This window comes from Aphis gossypii, chromosome 2 (assembly GCF_020184175.1).
Source record: "Aphis gossypii isolate Hap1 chromosome 2, ASM2018417v2, whole genome shotgun sequence".
Lineage (NCBI taxonomy): Eukaryota > Metazoa > Arthropoda > Insecta > Hemiptera > Aphididae > Aphis > Aphis gossypii.
Genome location: NC_065531.1, coordinates 75,721,530 through 75,740,929, shown reverse-complemented (window position 1 = coordinate 75,740,929; position 19,400 = coordinate 75,721,530). Strand labels below are relative to the sequence as shown.

Here is a 19,400-nt window from a genome sequence, read left to right as displayed (position 1 = left end):
AATCGAACCTTATTGTTTTTTACATGATTAATTGGTCCCGGCAATTAAATCCATCAAATACGTAACATTTATCGTGTGTTTTAAATTTTTCCACAGACCATACCACGTACAAATACAGACATAATATTGTATAGTTCCACATTACCGGCTATTGAATATATTATGCATTAATCAACTATATGCTCCTCCTAACCATGACCTACACTTTTCAATTTGATCATAAGGTATCGATATTAATTTAATGTGAAATTGATATTACTCTTATTATTCAATTGTTAATCGACAAACAATTTAATTACGATAACAACTTTACTCTAAATGCTCGTATAGGACTTTACAGTTCATTGACGTAATAATGTGTTAACATATTTGTTTCCCATATTATTAAAAAAGCAACGATTCTTATTTTTCTAAACGAATAATGATTAGGTATTGTGAGCAAAACAATGTACGTTTAAAGAAGCGTCCACCACTTTTCGTCAATAAATGCATTATTCGCATAACCGCATAACATAAATTATTTTAAACATATGCATTTCAAAGAAAGCGTATACACTGCACTGCGTATATATTTTTAATTAATTGTAATAATTACTAATAAGTAATAACCATGATTATACCGTATGTCTGCATAATATTACTATTATGTGGGTACCAGAATGATAAATAAAATATTCAGTATAATTCAGTTTAGTCGTATATTATCATTTCAATTTCATACATGCATACTAAATAGACACGTATAATATAGTGTTCCAACTATTCAATATTATTGTTAACAAAATAAAATGTTTAGTTCAAGTCTTATTTGACCTATTAAAGTCCATAGATTAGATTGCAATATTGTGTACACAATAATAATAATAATATATATATATATGATAATTTGTTAATCACGATCATCGGAAAGTCGTACACAATATTATATACCACCTTACCGATGTAAAAAATACGAATGCCGTTTTTGCTATAACAATAATACTGTATACAGTTACTGTACACAAAATTAATGAAACAAGCCGAAAGTTTATTGATATAAAAAATACATGTTTTGTACCTAATAATAAAGTAATAACTATTACTTTAGTCCAACAACAACAGACAATGAAAATATTATGGATAGTATCTATACATCAATATTATACACATATATAATAACTCACAATCAAGCCTAAACATCATCGTATAATATTACGTTAAAAATAAATAATTCATTTCAGTTTTGAATAGCGAACATGAAAGTCGATTCATACATCGTGTTCAAAAGTTTTTCTGTGCCCTATTACTATTCAATATTGTTTGGATGGATGCCTATCCGTATACCAAAGAACGACAGTGAAATGGTATTAAAATTATAATTTATATACCTACGTATTATATTGTAACAACTAACAAGATTTATAAAACACATCTATATGACATTTAATTTAGATTAACAAGAATTTATGGAGTATCCCTGGATTAATTTTTTCGTTGAGTTACATTATACTACTTATAGTTTCTGGAAGTACTACACGGGAATTAAGGAACGCAATCAAGTACCAAGGAAACAGAACTTCGAGCAATGTAGATAAATAAAATATAGTTTTAAAAAATTAGAAATTTTAGCACTTGTATTAATTTGTATATGGGGAAGTATTTTATACATTTTAAATTGTAGCTAACGATTCATGATCGTATACAGATAGTCGTTGGACCGATGTTCATAATATCTCTGTGGTTGAATCAAACGATTATCATAGTCATATACATATTGATGCCGTTCCATTTAAAAGGCTTGAGAAAAGTTTTCGAACTCTTCAACGCATTTTTTAAAAGCCATGGCTCGATTATGGGTTGGTTTAAATGTTAATTTTGATATAGTTTATACACTTAAGATGTAAATAGTATTTCTTCAATTTAAACCATAATGATATAATATAACTGATTTTAGGAGACAAAAATACTATCAACATGATAGCACGCAACACTAATATTGAATCCATTATGATGATCATAATAAACACGGTCCTGTCGATCGTATCGGTTACGACAAGTTTCAGTAGGATAAGATTGACGTTTGCTTGGAAACTGTTCATCATGATCGTAAGTACCTACAGGCTATTAACCAGTGTTTCTCAACCTTAAAACGTGGACAGTGACCCAAATTTGGGTTGCAAATTTTTTTCTATGGGTCATTATAAGAATAATAAATAAACTATACAACTAGAACTAGAACCTAGTGTAGTAATACAATCCAATTAGACTATATTTTTATTTGTTTATTGGTCACTTGGTAGAAGATATGAAAAAATGTTAATTTTAACTTTACTTATAGACTATATTAGTGTTTCGCGGCCTTATATATGATACATAATATATAGTCTACAAATAAAGTTAAAATTAACATTTTTTCCTTAAAAAAGTATACTGATAGCATTTATGAATTATTATAGAATATTCTATAATTAATGCTAATAACTTTTCTATATATCTAGGTACCTATAACTATCAATCTTATATTAAAATATGCATTGCAATTTTTAACCATAATAGTACAATACGTTAGTACTGCATTGTTCAATTTTCATTTTCTACATTTATAGTTGTTGAATTTCAATGATTTTTATTTAGGACAACGTTATCCACAAACTTGAAGCACTTTCACTGTGTATCCAATTTTGGTGTATATGTTCAGTGTTAGCAAAATGTTTTAAGTGTCTGAACGTATCCTTGGACAGGCTTCGAATCCGAAAAAATCAGGGTGAGTATACTATTGTGTCGAATACGCCAAAAAATATTTAAGATGTGAATTTGTGTCAATTTGGAGAGGATTTCAGTGACGATACGCCCACCGGGCTTATTCACAATGTCAGACCGATTGACTCTGCCGACTAACATGGTAATGCATCTCCGGAAATTGAACCGAGCGCACACTGACCTCTGTTTCATTCTCGATCGCATAAACGACGTTTATCAGGTATTGGCAGTGTTGCTACATAAAAATGAATTACTAATGCAGTAATAATAACGATAATAAATAATAATGTTATGACTATAATATGATGATATGTGTTATTCCATATAATACAACTTGTTGTGTATTATATAACATTCCGTTCTTATGCCATGTGTTTATATGTGTATGTATTATGCTCAAGGTGCTGATCCTTTTGAGCATCATCACTTGTATACTGAATATGCTGCCCCATTTATTCGTCTTGGGCATCATCATGGCATATTCAAATTTTAGAATCACACCACAAATATCCATGGTTATATGGCCGCTGCACTACATGTTGAGAGTATATATTTTATGCAAAGCCGCTTCATTTGCGACCAACGAAGTAAGCACACATTATAATTCATATTTTATAATTTTATTTATCCATACTTAGGTACTTATACTAAAATATATATCTAAATTATGCAAACTATGGTGTTGGTTTTGTTTCATCTGTATAATATTCACTATTGTACGAATCAGGCCAGACAGGCGAAAACTATTCTCAACGCTTCATTCGACAAACGTTTGACCGATGACGAAAAAAAAGGAGTTGAGTAAAACTTACATAATTAATATAATTAACTGTAGTATAATAAAAATAAAAAAGAAGTAATAAGAATGCATTTTTGCATTTTAAAATAATTATCTCGTATACCTAGTTTTGTTTTAATATTTATATATACGTCGAGATTAACCTAAAAAAGATTATGTCTCGTTACCAAGTCCTTTAAGTAGACAATCAATATGCATATGTTTTACACTAAATTGCTTTCTTGATGAAAATTATGCAAAACGCATATAATAGCTATATAAATGAAAACTAGTTTAGCCTACATTGAAATTTACCATGAATATTACAACTATTATTGACTATTAAATATACGTATACCTATATACCCGTAATCCGCCATAGTAATAATAATAATAATTCGTTTTTAATAATGTCGAGATAAATTATAGGTATAAAAAACATAAATTATTAAACTACAAAATGAAATATATTCAACTATATAAGACATAAAAAGCTCAGACACAACATAGATGTATGAGACATGAGTGTACCTCGTGACTCATTATAACAAAGAACATAATAAATGTTTTATGATTAGCTGCAAAGGTGTTTGTTGTTACACATTTTTACACCATAAGTCTCATACGAAAACATATATTTTGATAGCGTGGTTTAGCTTCTGTTACAACTTCTTTGTTCTAATTATAGTATTTAATTATTACTATACAATACATAAAAATTAGAAGGTATTAAATAGAAACTAAAGTGATTCAAAACAATACTTTTATTTAAAAATGAGCAACTAATAATAAATTACACGAGTGCCAGCATGGGCAAATTACATAATACAATTACATAATATACATCATACAGGAATACAAGACGATTATTTTAATTTTAGTTCTATGTCTATTATAATTGGTTGTAGTATCAAAAAAATTCTAACATAAATCTAATTTCGGTTTTTTTTTTCATTCATTATTTTTTATGAAATCACAATGAAATAATTTCAACTTTTCTTTACAATAATTTAGTATAGACTTTTTTACTTTTCGTGTACATAAAATTACAGCCTATTACATATTACTTATTCCAACGTGTGGATATCAAATATCGAATGGTTTGCACGTTTTAATAACATTTCAAGTTTAGATAAATAAAGCGGATCGATAGCGTGACCTCAGGAGTACACCACTTCATTATTGTCCAACGAGAGAACACGTGGTGGTTCGACAAAAAATTTTTCGGTTTTTTTAAGTATCGCTAAGCTACACCCTGCCAAAGTGAATTTCGATGGCACGGTGTCACGTGGGAATTTCTAGCATTGGTGAGTTATCTCGATGGATGTATTTTTGGACTTTTTTTACAATCGGCATGACATAAACAACAAAGTATGATGAGAACTTTTTGACGGTTAGATGCTTGTTTGCAAGGCACGTGACACAGTGTACTGTACTGTATAGTAATAATAATTCAGTGATAATAGTATGATAATATGAGCATTGATTAAATATACTCGAATAAATTATATAAACGTATAATCTACGGTATGGATAAGCAAACAACATGTTGCGCAGACTTGAACCAAACCTGGACCTTTGCAATCATATTGTTCATATCATAATAATTAATATAATATATACACTGCGTCGCTGTTATGGTCTACATAATTTGCTTTATGATAAATACAATTGTTATACGCGGGAACGTTAACGTATAAGTCGATAATAGTTATTCTTATAATATTAGTATTTACTTTTTTTTGAAATACGATTTTAGAAAATGTGGTATCGAAAGGAACAATCATCAAAATTTTTAATATAATTATAAATCGTATACTATTATTTAAATCCATAAAGTATTTTTAAGCCCGTGCAACCTAACAGATTAAATACAACACTGCAGATGCCAGATAGAGAAGTATAATATACCTAATAATATTATGATGATTATTTAATAGATTGGTAGGTGTACACATCGGATATACATGCACAATGCTATCGCAGTTACTATTAATTACTAAAAATGCATTCAATATATTTCGTTTAACTGCTTGTAAAACATAAAAATGCATAATATAATTATAGATGATTAACTGTTTTAATACGCAGTAATCATTAATTGTACGCGAGATTTTGCCTAATACGCGCGTCTATAAAAAGAAAAAAACGAACAAACAAACTGACTTGTTTATAATTATTAAAAATCGTTCTTAAAACTGGAAAAAAAAACATTTAGACCAAGTTTACAATATCATATTACATATTCTATAGGTACAGTATAATATTACTATATTACAGTGATAATGCGCTTTTTTAACAGCTAACAGCAATGGCAATTTGTTATATTTTGTCATCAAAAACTGCTACTGTATTTAATATGATTATTTATTTACCTTTCTATTATTATGTTTTACTTTGATTTCATCACAATGCATAAAATATCGAGACATTCATAAACGTCTCAATAATAGTATCAAATGATCGTTTTATTAAGATTAAAAACCAATTAGGTAAGAGTAAAACAGAAAACCGAATGTTTCCAATGGACTCGGAATTAGATTAGACGACCTTCCAATCCAATAATTTACAAACTTAATTTTTCTTTTCGAAATAATAACAATATATTTCCGGTTTTGAGCTAGCCTTTGTGTTATTATTTGTTAAATACTTAAATGTGTAGACGTAATGATAATATGAATTAATAATTCTTTGTTATACATTAAATCTTTTTTTGAATGAACGAGCAGTATGAAATGAGAAATATATTATAGATGAATTATTAAGAAAAATATCATTACTTATAACTTATTATGTTTTTATAGTTTTATAGTTTTATTTATTTATTTATTGTAACCCGAACATAAAAAAAATGAACTTTTATCGAAACCGTTATTATTTCAACCATATTATAATTAATATTATTGTTTGTACGGTTTAATTTTAAATGTTGTGTTTTTTGTTTCAGATAAAACGTTTCTTGGAAAGGATTGATAATAAAAAAATAAGATTTTCTTTATATGGCTTGAGTTATTTGGATGACGAATATTTCTTATCAGTGAGTCTTTCTTTACACATGCTAGGAAAAAACGTTATCTTTTTCCACAAACATAACACAACGGTATTAACAATAATCAATACTACTCGGATGAGTAAGGTTCTATTGTTTTTGGGAAGCAAAAGAAAAATAGTGATCTCGACGTCATTGGTTAAAATAAAAAGGTTCTATTGTTGAAGGGTTTTGGATACCAACCGATTTTAAAAAATTCAATACTTTTACAATTTTCTTACTTCGGATTAAAATATACGTATTACTGTAGGTGATGATTATTATTAATTAGTATAAAATGTGATTGAAGTATAAACGAAATAGTAAATCTGGGGCACGTGCATGCAAAATGCACTACACTAATATATATATATTTTTTTTTACTCTTATTTAATTTCTAAATTTTAAAACTTTTAAAATTTGAAGCTCAAAAACGTAAAAAATCATTTTCAAGTAAATTAATGTTTATCATAAATTCAATTTTTTTTTCAGAAGTTTTGTTCGATTTCTAAGATAGTCAGTGTGATTATCGTAAAATTTTGGTAGATAACACAGCTGGATCTTATTAATTAAATAAACAATTTTATTTAGGCAATTACATATTTGATTCTTATTTTAATATTTCCACTGATATAATATGCAGTTTGATAATTAAATGCATTTAGAAATGTTGATAAAAATAAAAATCATCAAGGTCAATAACTAATTACGATTAATATCAATTAGTTATAACCAGGGCTGTGAATTTAATGCATTTGCATGTTTTTTTTGCTACACTTAATAAAAAAATGGATTCGGCCGAAATTTTTTTTGACTTATTTGTAGTTCAAATACCAAATTTTATTTTGCATATTTTTGCATATTTCATGGGTTAGGGCATATAAATGCATGTTTTAATAAATTTTTTGTTTAAATGCTGTTTTTTCGTAATATTTACATTTTTCGGTCAATCTTATAGTATAAACTATAACTTATAACTTGTAAAAAAATTATAACAGTGTATAGTGACATTTTTATGAAATAATTTTTTATCTTTTTTTCAGAGTGTAATGGCAGTGGGAGGGTATCTAGTGATCATCATTCAATCGTACATGACGGTTATCGAAGAACAGTATCCAATTTATGATCGTCCGACCGCAGACAAATTTGATGAATGAACCAACGAGCGCTATTCTACATATTATTCATTTAATTCACAATTTATAATTTGTTTAGTCCATGGTCACTATTTCACAACGATGCTATATTGTATATTGTTCGACATTTTTATCATTTCTATTAATCCTCATTTGCCTGAAAAATGAGAGTTAGCGTTTTATAAAAGCACTGAAGCACTAATAATCATTTACGACTAACACATAGGTACTTGGCAGCGGCGACGAGCTTACAAATTGCCTAAATGTTGCCCCTTATTAAATAGTCACGACCGGGCCCCTTAATTTGATTGAATACCACATCGATTTTCGAAATTATTATTTTTTGACATAGTAATAGAATTAATGTATACGTGGAAACGAGATTAACTTTAATCGATAACAATAAGTGTTCGTATCTATGTGCATACTACGAATAATAAATTAATATTATGTTACACAAAAACATCAAATAAAAATAACATAATAACGGTATTGTTTGGTGTACGCCTAGCGGCTCGCGCGTATACAATTCAACGTACACAAACGCATATAAAGTCGCGTAGACAGCAGGCTCGCTGTGATGCAGTCCTCGCGTACGCCTGGTTTTTTAATACCAGCAGATTGTCGAAACTCAAGACAATCCAAGGTAAGTGATATTTTACAATTACAATATAATTTCGATTGCTCTGTTGTAAAACGGTACCATATTTGGATAAGGACTTTTTATAAGGACTAAAAGATTCACTATGGGCAGTTTTAGTAAATGTAACGAGAAAATGGCTTATGGTAATCTTTTGATTATATAATATATTATTATTGAATATTTGTTGCACCAAATATCTACCGGCAGGTTTCCAATGCTATTTAATGCAATGTTTTCTTGATACGCAGGGAAATGTTGGAACGAAATTCTTTATGGCTTTTATAATAGTTTGTATTTTCAGTTGAAACACCTGAAACGCTACACAGTAAACGGGTTGTTTGCATTAGTGACATGCGTGTTGATGTACAGAGACTGGGCCACTTCCGAATCGTCGGCTGCGGAAATAGCGTTCCGAATTTTACCACTATACGTGCAGATACTGATAACGTTATTGGTCGGTACGACACGACAATTAATTGTAATTCACTGCCACATTTCCGGTGACTGTAAGACCCTTCTTCCGGTCGACATCAAACAATCTATTTATATACTCTCTAAACGACGTTACAGACCGAACGTGGTCCGGTTGGTCTTACTGGGCGGTGACGTCCGTGTGTTTGTTCAGTAGCAACTGGTTACGTTTGTCGCATCGCGATAGTGGTGCTATAAATTGGGAAGATATGCTCCAGGTAGGATCATAAAAATAGTAATAAAACGGGTGGGAGGAGTTTTTTGATAATTCTATTAGTTATTACTTATTACAGTGTAATGTCGAATAAATATGATTTTATTAAAATAAACCAGTGAATAAGTTGTATAACTATTCTCAAGTGCGCACTTTGATGCAAAATTATTCAAATTAAATTTTAATAGCGCACTGCAATAAAAAATATACATCTTAAGCAAACATTTCTTGAGAATTACACAAAAAATATTCGATTTGCAGAGGTTATTAGTGCATAAATTAATAATTTCTGTCTAAAAAAACGTGTACGTAATATATATATAAGTAAACGTAATTTTTTTGAATGTGTGTACTACACGTTTGTTTGATTTTATCATTACATTTGAAATACGCTCGGTTTTCGTTTAAAATATTTGAATACATTTAAAAACATTAAGTCGATATAGCATTTAGATTTTGGGTATACATTATATCTTATGCCATTGCGCATTCCAGATCGAATTTTGTATTTATATATGACATGAAGTACCTTTAGTACCTACATATTAAAGACTTTATGCATGAACTACCGTCAAGTACTTATTATACTTATGTCTTATATATAGTTATTATATATTATGTTATATATTATTGTGTACCTTTATATTTTGTATCAATCACTATTACTTATTAGGTACCTATTACATTCAGTATATAAAAAATAATACACGCCGTATGTGCATGTTTTCGAACAGATTTTCTTGTGTTTCATTCCATTACTTTCGGAAATTCATTTTTGCCGGATGTGTGCCGAAATCAAAAAAAGCCACCACAACCTTAACAAAATGGTGGCGGATGGATGTAACTCCACAGCGAGTATGTATATTATACGTATTTATACTAAATAAAAGATGTACGAGTAACAACAAATAATACTGTAGTCTGTAGGACTTGAGAGTGATTTGTTTTTATATCGGCCTTTTCGAATTCAAAACGAAACTGTTTTATCAGTATTATTATGCGTAATGTATTAAACACAGATGTATAAATTGACTTTGATAAAACGAGATGATTTTTATATGATATTGTCATCGGTGGCCTATACATAGAAATTTTCATACTGACTAGCCGACACCAACCAATAGTCGAACCGAAGGACGTTTCTGTATACAATGATCGAAGTGTATATCCCGGATGAAAAGTATGAATGCAATATTTTCATACAATATGGAATAAAATAAATTAAGTATCTTAGACAAGGTTAAGTATAGATTATTTTTAAATAGCACGGTATAGATATTATACAAGAGGACAGACGGTTAGTTCATTTTAGTTTAAATCGAATATTCTTCATGCGTTATTGACGTATAATATACGTCCGACAAGTTGACAATGAAATCAAAATATACGTACCAATATAGACGACCATCACGAAGGGTTAGATTAAAATATATACCTATAAATGTAGTTTGTAATAACCTACAAAAGACGAAGAAAAAAAAACTAATTGGCTCTTTTCTTCTGAATGCGATTTTTGTATGATAGTATATCACAACCCTTTTTTTTGAAACCGGAATCTTTCACCGTTAGCCACTCCGTATATAGTATGTACCTACCTATACGCCTTATGATCACACAGTAATGTCACCAACTCGTATTGTTATACCTATATAGCTGACATTTGTATACGCGTGACTCGTCTACTTTAGGAAATTAATTAGCACGGGGTGGAGTGTTGGAGGCGTCGAGTGTCTACACTCTACATAGGACATAGCCGTGTTATTTATTATTATTATATAGATATGCTGAGTAATACCTATAACCTGAGCATTATATGCAGCGCCATATGCACCGTATTTATACGGTTTTGTAGGACCACAAATCGTGATTAATCCATAACTGCCTACGCGCGTGCTTACTCGTTTGAAAAATTAGGACATACTGCTACGGCAGCAGCAATATAGTAATTAATAAACTGTAATATAAAAACATATAAAAATGTATATAATATAATAAACCCGTCTTATATCCATAGGTAGTACGCGATGACGAAAACTAAAATAATAATAATAATAATAATAATAATATAATGATGGCGATGCCATTAGCTACGAATCATCGTACATGCACATACAGGTAAACATATTATGCACATTATATACATATACACTCGATCGCGTATTCTTATGAGAAAATTTTTTTAATCGGTCGCGGTCTGTAATATTTTACAAACGCCCCGGAGCGCGGGGAAAGACTTCGTCGCACATATTATCCACGTACGATCGATTAATATTCAAAATAAATATAATAAAAATAGTAATACTATAATTCATAGTAGGTATTATATACATTAAGTTTTATGTACCAAAACATACCCACGGAATATTAATGCGCAATTATTTATCCGTCGCGTATACCTAAGTACCTATACACGCGTATTACATTATTATAATATAAATTACGCGAATCTTCTATATAATTATATATATAATGTGCAATGTGCATACGGGTGAAACCGACTACTCGGTGTGCTTATATACACGTGAACACGGAATATGGGTAGGTATGACGCGGCCGTCGACTCGAGAGATTTTTCTAAAATGCGATATACATAAAACCCATATGAATATTAAAAAATTGTAACATTTATAGAAGATAATCTTATTACCTTCGCTATTCCATGGCTTCTTTATTAATACAATTTTTTGACGTGAATAGACTTATTAATTTAAATTTAAAAATTGGTAACAGTTTAACGCTTGTAATTTATCGTCAGTCGACAACATTTTAAAACGTTACATTATGATTAATTTATTTCTCTGAGCTGGTTTAGTTACTTGTCAGTGGCCTCTATTAAGAAGTATTTTCTATGATGGCAATTTGTATCAATATAGAATTTATAATTTATATTCCTAACTAAATAAATAATTATTTTTTTTTTTATTTATTTAGTAAGACATACACACAAACTATACCGTCTACACTATTAGTATATGGCTATATAGGTATGTGATAACAGAATAAAAATGTAATGCATATTTGGAATAAGAAGTTATCCATTAATGACACTTGTCGAGGAGTTGTTTAATTATCTTAATATTCATACATTCTATAGTATATAATATTAATTAATACAATTAAAAAATAACATAATGCATTATCCAGGTACAACTAAGTAAAAATTTGTCTTCAAAATTGACACCATGGTTTAGAAACCAATTTATCATAACCGTTTGTAAAGGGTTTACTGCAGTACATTATCGTCTGTTTTGTCGTGTGCCTTTTAATGACTTGCCATTGTAATCGTGGCGTCATTCACTATTCACGGTTTATCGGGAAATTTACAGAGTTGGCTGAGCTCAACTTTTGACAATAATAAACACAACGTAGATGTGAACTCGACTAACTAAACTCCTTCCCATAAAGAATTACAGCCACCATTGTATCAATGTTGAAGAAATGTGTTTATCTTACAATAACCGAATAACGTATTAAAATGTAACTGAACTGTTTTGATTTCATACCTATAGACTATAGAGATATGTTTTACTCAATTAACATAATACATTTCATATAATATTTTTTATTTATTAAAATTTAAAATATAACTCACATCGGCGAAAGTGGATATTGGGAAAGCTTATTAAACTAATATAAAATCGGCAAAGTGAAATATTAGCAGTATTTTATGCACCTACGCATATAGTTATATTTCTTAGTTGATTACATTATATTTTTTGTATTATTGTAATTATTATTATTTTGTACACGTAATATGTATATTTTTTTATTTTATATTTTTGTATGCTTCTCTGGGCGAAATTAACTTGATTTTAAAATAATTATGTGTACATAATTAGTAAACATATTATACTATCATTAGTAGCTAATGATTAGTATAATATTAAACAACTTATAGGAATAGATAAACACATAGGTAATAACACTAATAACACTGGTACGGAGGATCGTTTGTATATGTTTTAAGTTTTAACGTATTCAAGTAGATATATATAGATTAATATTATACCTATAGTAGTGTAATCTTATTTAAAAATCTGCTAAAATTTTTGAAAATAATAATTTGAACCATTCCATACAATTTCGTCTTAGAGACGACGAGTGATGTGTAAACGCGCGAAAAAGAATGTTCAAACCATTATATTGCAATCGAGACAACTAATCTGTGTACTTATATCTGTTTCCACCTTTCAACCATCATCATCGCTTAAAGAGCTTTCGGCAGTCAGAGCGCAGAGAAAAGCATTGATTGATCGCACGGGAAAAATTATCAGTAGCATAACGTATGGTGCGCAAATACTAATGGTGATCGGTACAACGGCCGCAGCTGCGGTGTTTGAAGTCCATCGAGCGCTCCTGTCAACGGAACGTTCCGGACCAGCGGCCGACTTATTGGATGTATTACAACGATTTCTGAGGCTGTTTGCATTGTGCAAGGTTTCCGGTGACGTTGGAAAGGTGGTGAGTAAAAACAGAGTCAAACGATAATAAAGATAATATAATATCGTTAAATAGTAAATACACATCAACTGATGAGAAATAAAGGCATGTTTACTCCAAGCCGACAAAGCAAAACACATTTGTAAATTTTGCGATAAAATACAAAACAGGAACTTTCCGTTTACCTATACAAAAAAGAAAAATGAAAAACATGTACATCTTAAGATGTTTGTTTTTTTTTGTCCACACCGCAAAGACAAAACAGAAACAAAAATCGTGATTTTAATACATTTTTTCTGATAGTCACATTGTCACGTCAACACTATATGTTTCCACCAATAAGACAAATATAATGGCCGTAAACGGAAACAAAAACAGAAACCTTTTGATGTTTTTCGCTTTTGAACAGACACCAACACGTTTCCGTGGAAACACGAACATTGTGTCACTAAAATGGATTATGGTCGCGAAATTTAATCCACTTTGTCTCCGGTTTAATGGGAAACAAAGTTAATGTTTTGTCTGCTTGATGTAAGCCCGTCTTTGGGTTTCCGATTGCCATTAATTTTTTCGAATTATAAAATTCTGCATCAATTATTTACAAACGATTACTACCTAACTATATATATTATTTATTGTGTAGTGTAGATACAACATTACTTGAAGTAACCGCCTATTGGGTTTAGAGTTTAGACGGTTTAGTAGGTACACAGGTCGTATAGATTATTTATTATAATAAAATACTACTTGCACCACTTAGCGCGCCATTTATTTGCGTAGGTGTAAAATTTATTATTATTATTATTATTATACCGTATATGCATATACACTATCGGACGTTAGCGTCTTTTTCCTATACTCTGCAACGACTGCAACCTCGTGTGCAGCATGGTGTATGCCACTTAATTCCTACACGGGCAACACGTCAATGTTATAACTTATAAGCGAGTTTAATGAAAATCATTATTATTATTCTTTCTACACGTAAATTACACTCTCTTTTTTTAATCGGTAATTATCGCTAATCGCGCACGATCGCAAAAGCGGTTTCGCCTTTCTTTCGCAGTGTACCGTTGTCGCCGAGCGTGCACGTATGGGTATAACCGTGGCACAGTTAGCGGAAAACACAATGGCCACTCGTAATCGCGTTTAAATCCGTTTCCTTTACTATTATGTATCGTGAGCGTTCGACCAAAAGGCATCGATATTGTATAATATGCTTTTAGACTTCACGGGGTAGCGAAAAGAAAATTTATATTGCAATTGTATATCATATTAAAATAATACCTGCATGTTATACAGAATATCGTTATAGGGTTTTTATTTTTCATTTTATTTATACAGGCAAACGAAATCGTGACGATCTTACTGGACATAAACCCGAGCACGGACACACATCTAGAAGACGAAGTAATTATGCACTTTTAGCACGTCTCATCTGGACTGCTTTGCTAGCTCGTTCGTGTCATAACGCGTGTATGAGTAAGGCAATCGGGATAGTTAAGTGGACTAATCCTTGAATATGATCGATATAGTTACCAATATGTCGTGACCGAATAAGAGTGACAAATGTTGTGGTCTTATAACAACCTTTAACTGCCATTTTTGTACCGCGTAACTATATATACATTAAACCACAATATTAATTGGATTCATTCAAAATGAAACGTTTTTGTCATGGTAGTTATAATTTGCTGTTTTATAAATAATAATAAAATTGTCCTCCTTGAAAAAATACAATAACGTTCAACTCAAAATCTTACCAGAAATTAAAAACTTAAACTCGAGGTTTTCAACATAATAATATATATTTTATACTATGATACAATATTATATTTACAACTTATAAACTATAACGTGTTTATAGTATTATAAATATAAATACCGTTTTCCGTAGCTAAACATCACGAGAAAAAAAATACTCAATGGTTATACTAGAATATTTTATAAAATAAATCTAAGCACCTATTTTAATAGTACCTACTCGAATCAGAGGAATGCATATTTTAACATAACAGCAATACGCGAGGCATGCAAAATAACAATTACTCGCCACTTTCATCAATATTCATTATTCATTATTATCGTATATTGTAGGTTATACACTTGGTTCTCAGAAATGAGATCTCAAATCATTCATCATGCAAAAAACTCGAATAATATACTAATGTACCAGCTACCTATATGTATAATATATATATTATTACTGTGAAAATATAGGTGGGCAATGTGGGTTGCTGAGTGGTGTTTGACACTGTTGAACAAAATTATGTTATAAAAAACTGTTGAAACATATTATATTAGTGCATACTCGTAAAACCATGTTATATTTTATTGATGTTTAATATGAAGAAGGATATTTTATGGAAGTGATAGTAATCTAGAAATTGTCATCTAATCCAATCTAATCGTCCAACATATCTAAATAACAGATTACTTAATAACCAGATGACTATTACACACACATAATAGGTATATATATATATATATATATAACTAGTCGTAGATGTTCGCAATATTTTTTATTTGATCAGAGAATAAGGTAACGGCTCTAGTAAGAATTTAAATCTGTTATTCAATTATCATATACAGTCGTCATTAAACAATATATTTTTGATTTTTTACGCTGTTATATTATAGTTATTGAATTATATAATAGTATATTATAGTCATTAGTTCCGGTAGCATTGGCAGTATATTTATCGTATTTATTATAATATTATTTATTGAAATATTTTTTCTCTTTTGAAACAATTGGGTTGGAGTAGAGTAATCAGGTAAGTAGGTTCAATACGCTTCATTCAATGATAATTGATAATGTATTTTGTGTGACAATATTTTTCATAGGTACCTATCTAAATAACTAAAACAGTAAGGAAATAATTTGTGTAACCTATTGTGATATTTCTTGTTTAAATTTTTTTTATTAACGGACATCGAATTTACTAATTGAGGAAATAGAACCATTAAAAATAAAAACAATGGGAAAAATGTATAAAAAATCGATTTTTTTTAAACATAATATTCAAACACTTAACAGATGTTACCTATATTTGTTTACTGTTATCTCAAAATATGATTAATTTAGTAACAACTTTATATATAAAACCATAATATATTATATTATGGAAATATGTATACTGCGTAGACCATTTCATTGATTCTCAAACGTTTTTAAAGTATCGAATCTTAAATTTAAAATTTAGATTTTTCATGATATCTAAAAATATTTTTCTTACGTAAGTAGATGGATAGGTTATACACTACAATGTTATAGTATCATGTATTGGCAAACCAAGATAGATTGATAATCTTTAAGTGTTGGATAAATAACAAAAGCGAAAATACATAGTAGAAAAACGAAAACCAGTACGCGTAAACCTCGAGTAACCTTTCCTGCATGGCACGGTGGATCAACGACCTCAGTGAAATATCAATGAACGCGCGCGGACGGTGTAGAAATATAACAAGAAACTTAAAGCTATTTCGTTCTAGCCGTTCTCAGCACATTCATATCAAGAATGATCAAAACGAAAGAAAATGTTGTGATAAAAAGTATTTAATAATTATATATAGGTGTATATAAGTTTCTTATGAGAAAAAACTTTAAAAAAAAATAAAAATAAACCGTCAATTGCGTCCATACGTATTGCCCTAGAAATTTTCTTGAGTTCTGACCATGGTGCTAGGTATGTAATTATCCGTGTTTGATGTGTTTGTATATTTCCATAAAATATAATAATATAACAATCGATTTTGTAGGAAATTAATCAAATATAACTAATGCAGGATATTTTATTGTACACTTCTATAATTTATTAATCGAAATATTGTATTTAGATACATAATAGATGTAATATACACTAACTACCTAGTTGATATTACAGCTAATTATGATAAGTAAATCGAAAGAGTGAATTAAATTAAATTAGGTTACTACTTAGTAGTCATTTTAATTCAATTAAATGGTATAAAATAGTTATGAAAAATACAAATTTTAACGAAATCCGTAATATTCTTTCCCGGGCAATGATATATAGCTTAATACTTATAAACTTAATAATGAAATGTATGTATATTTTATTTGTCAGATTTCATTTTTCCTGTGGGAAATTGAGAATCCTCCTGCAGAAATGCGCTTAGCGTGCGGTACATTGGTGCTTGGCCCAAGGTTGTTCGTATCCGTAAGTTATATATTATATCGCTGATAAAAGATACACGATAGATTCAGAGTCATAATATTATATACCGTTGCAGTGTATAATCTCACCATATAATATATCTTTGTTATGGAAAAATAACGATGATCTGAGGCTATTAATATCTTATGTTTGATAAATGAAAGAAAAGAAAGAAGTTTTTGTTTACTAATCACCTATACCCAAGGACCTCGTCAACTTTTTTTGGAATACCGCCACACTACCCATTTATAATTAAGATGTTCCACTCAGTGATTATCATCTTTTCACTAAATTCAAGAAGTTTTTAGATGGAAAATATTCTTCTGACAATACAGAATTGTTGAAAAGTGGTAAAATCAGGTGTAAGTTGAATCGATCACTGGTTAGAAAAGCTAGTGCCTAAAAAAAAGCATCGGTTCGCTCAGCAATCACGAAGAAAAATAAATATATCGTAGGTACTTTGAAGTATAATCTCTGTAAATTACGTGACCCTACTATCTGGAAGCCATTCATACATAATATCAAGTTATAAACCTACATAAACCATCCACGCAATCGTAATATCATTATAATACAGTAACGCGGTCAAACTGTCGCCAGTACCATACATAAATATATTATATAATAATAATAATAATATTGTCACTATAGTATATAGTATTTTATATCGTTTCACAGGTGTTTTCCTGGTGCGTCGGATTCATCCTGATACTGTTGCAGTTCCGTTGGCCCAGAACGTACTAACACACATTCATTGTTTATAATATATATACGCAGTATAAACGGACGTACGGGCGGCGGATAATCGAGACGGTGATCGTACTTGTACATAACCTCCCGTTACCACTTGCCAACACGGAGCACCTACATTTATACATATATATATTCAAATATTCGATATTATATATATATAGGTATATTTTGCGCGCGAGAAAACGACAACAATAGTCGCTTGTGTGTGCAGTATATTCTATATTGACAATAATAATAACGGTGGTGACTTTTTTCCGACTTCTTCTTCTTACGCACTGGCAGATCAACGAACTCGTCGGAACGATAGCGTTATTTTTTCTTCCTTTTTTTACGCCACATAAACTGTTGATGCACCATACACATGCGTGCGTATACCGTATATTATGTACTATGCAGCTACACCGCGTATTGTGATATAATAACACATATTATAAAACCAATGTTATTAAAATGTCAATAAATCAATAATAAACGTATTTACGTATACATAATTTAAAAGAAAAATCGATGTTTATCTGTTATAATTGTTTTGGTTATTATTGTTCTGCGTGACCTCGCATGTGTCATACAATATTCATACATAGGTGAAATTAGACATTTTCATCAGTGTGTGTGCTATCAAAAGTTAATATAAGGCGAGGTCCTCGGGGGCGTCTTGGTAAAAAATGCAATAGTTCTAAAACTTTGATTAAAAAAAAATATATATTTTTTTACGTCATACGTAGATATAGTATCTACGAAAAAAATCCAGACAAATTAAACATCGTAAAATTGGTATCTTTAATATACGACCAACAGTTTAAAAAAATAGGTAGTACCTAATAATTATAAATAATAGTTTATTGTTTTGCATAAAAACGTTCATAAATATTAAACGAATTAACAAATGTACTTTATAATAATATAAAGAAGCTCACGTCGTAGTTCCACCCATAATACACGATAAAAACATTTCCTATTGCTCTTTGAATGATACACTTCAGGTGGAATACACACACGCATTGAATATTAACAAAA

General features: G+C 29.9%; 3 protein-coding genes across 5 annotated transcripts in view; 2 read left to right on the top strand and 1 right to left on the bottom strand.

Moving 5' to 3' along the window:
• Positions 1 to 19,400, bottom strand: part of LOC114132683 (ras GTPase-activating protein raskol-like) — a 136,964-nt gene that overhangs the window by 86,046 nt on the left and 31,518 nt on the right. The gene's annotated exons all lie outside the window — the stretch shown is intronic.
• On the top strand, positions 1,236 to 7,735 carry LOC114129324 (uncharacterized). Its single transcript, XM_027994025.2, has 10 exons — positions 1,236 to 1,343; positions 1,432 to 1,566; positions 1,661 to 1,835; positions 1,934 to 2,085; positions 2,614 to 2,743; positions 2,820 to 2,961; positions 3,074 to 3,326; positions 3,467 to 3,535; positions 6,465 to 6,554; positions 7,589 to 7,735. The coding sequence occupies exons 1-10, from the start codon at positions 1,236 to 1,238 to the stop codon at positions 7,700 to 7,702; spliced, it is 1,368 nt and encodes a 455-aa protein (XP_027849826.2). The 3' UTR covers positions 7,703 to 7,735.
• LOC114129325 (uncharacterized) lies at positions 8,259 to 17,657 on the top strand. Its single transcript, XM_027994027.2, has 7 exons — positions 8,259 to 8,327; positions 8,626 to 8,830; positions 8,895 to 9,013; positions 9,744 to 9,864; positions 13,223 to 13,470; positions 14,794 to 14,859; positions 17,541 to 17,657. Exons 1-7 carry the CDS (start codon positions 8,262 to 8,264, stop codon positions 17,655 to 17,657), a joined length of 942 nt encoding a protein of 313 aa, XP_027849828.2. The 5' UTR covers positions 8,259 to 8,261.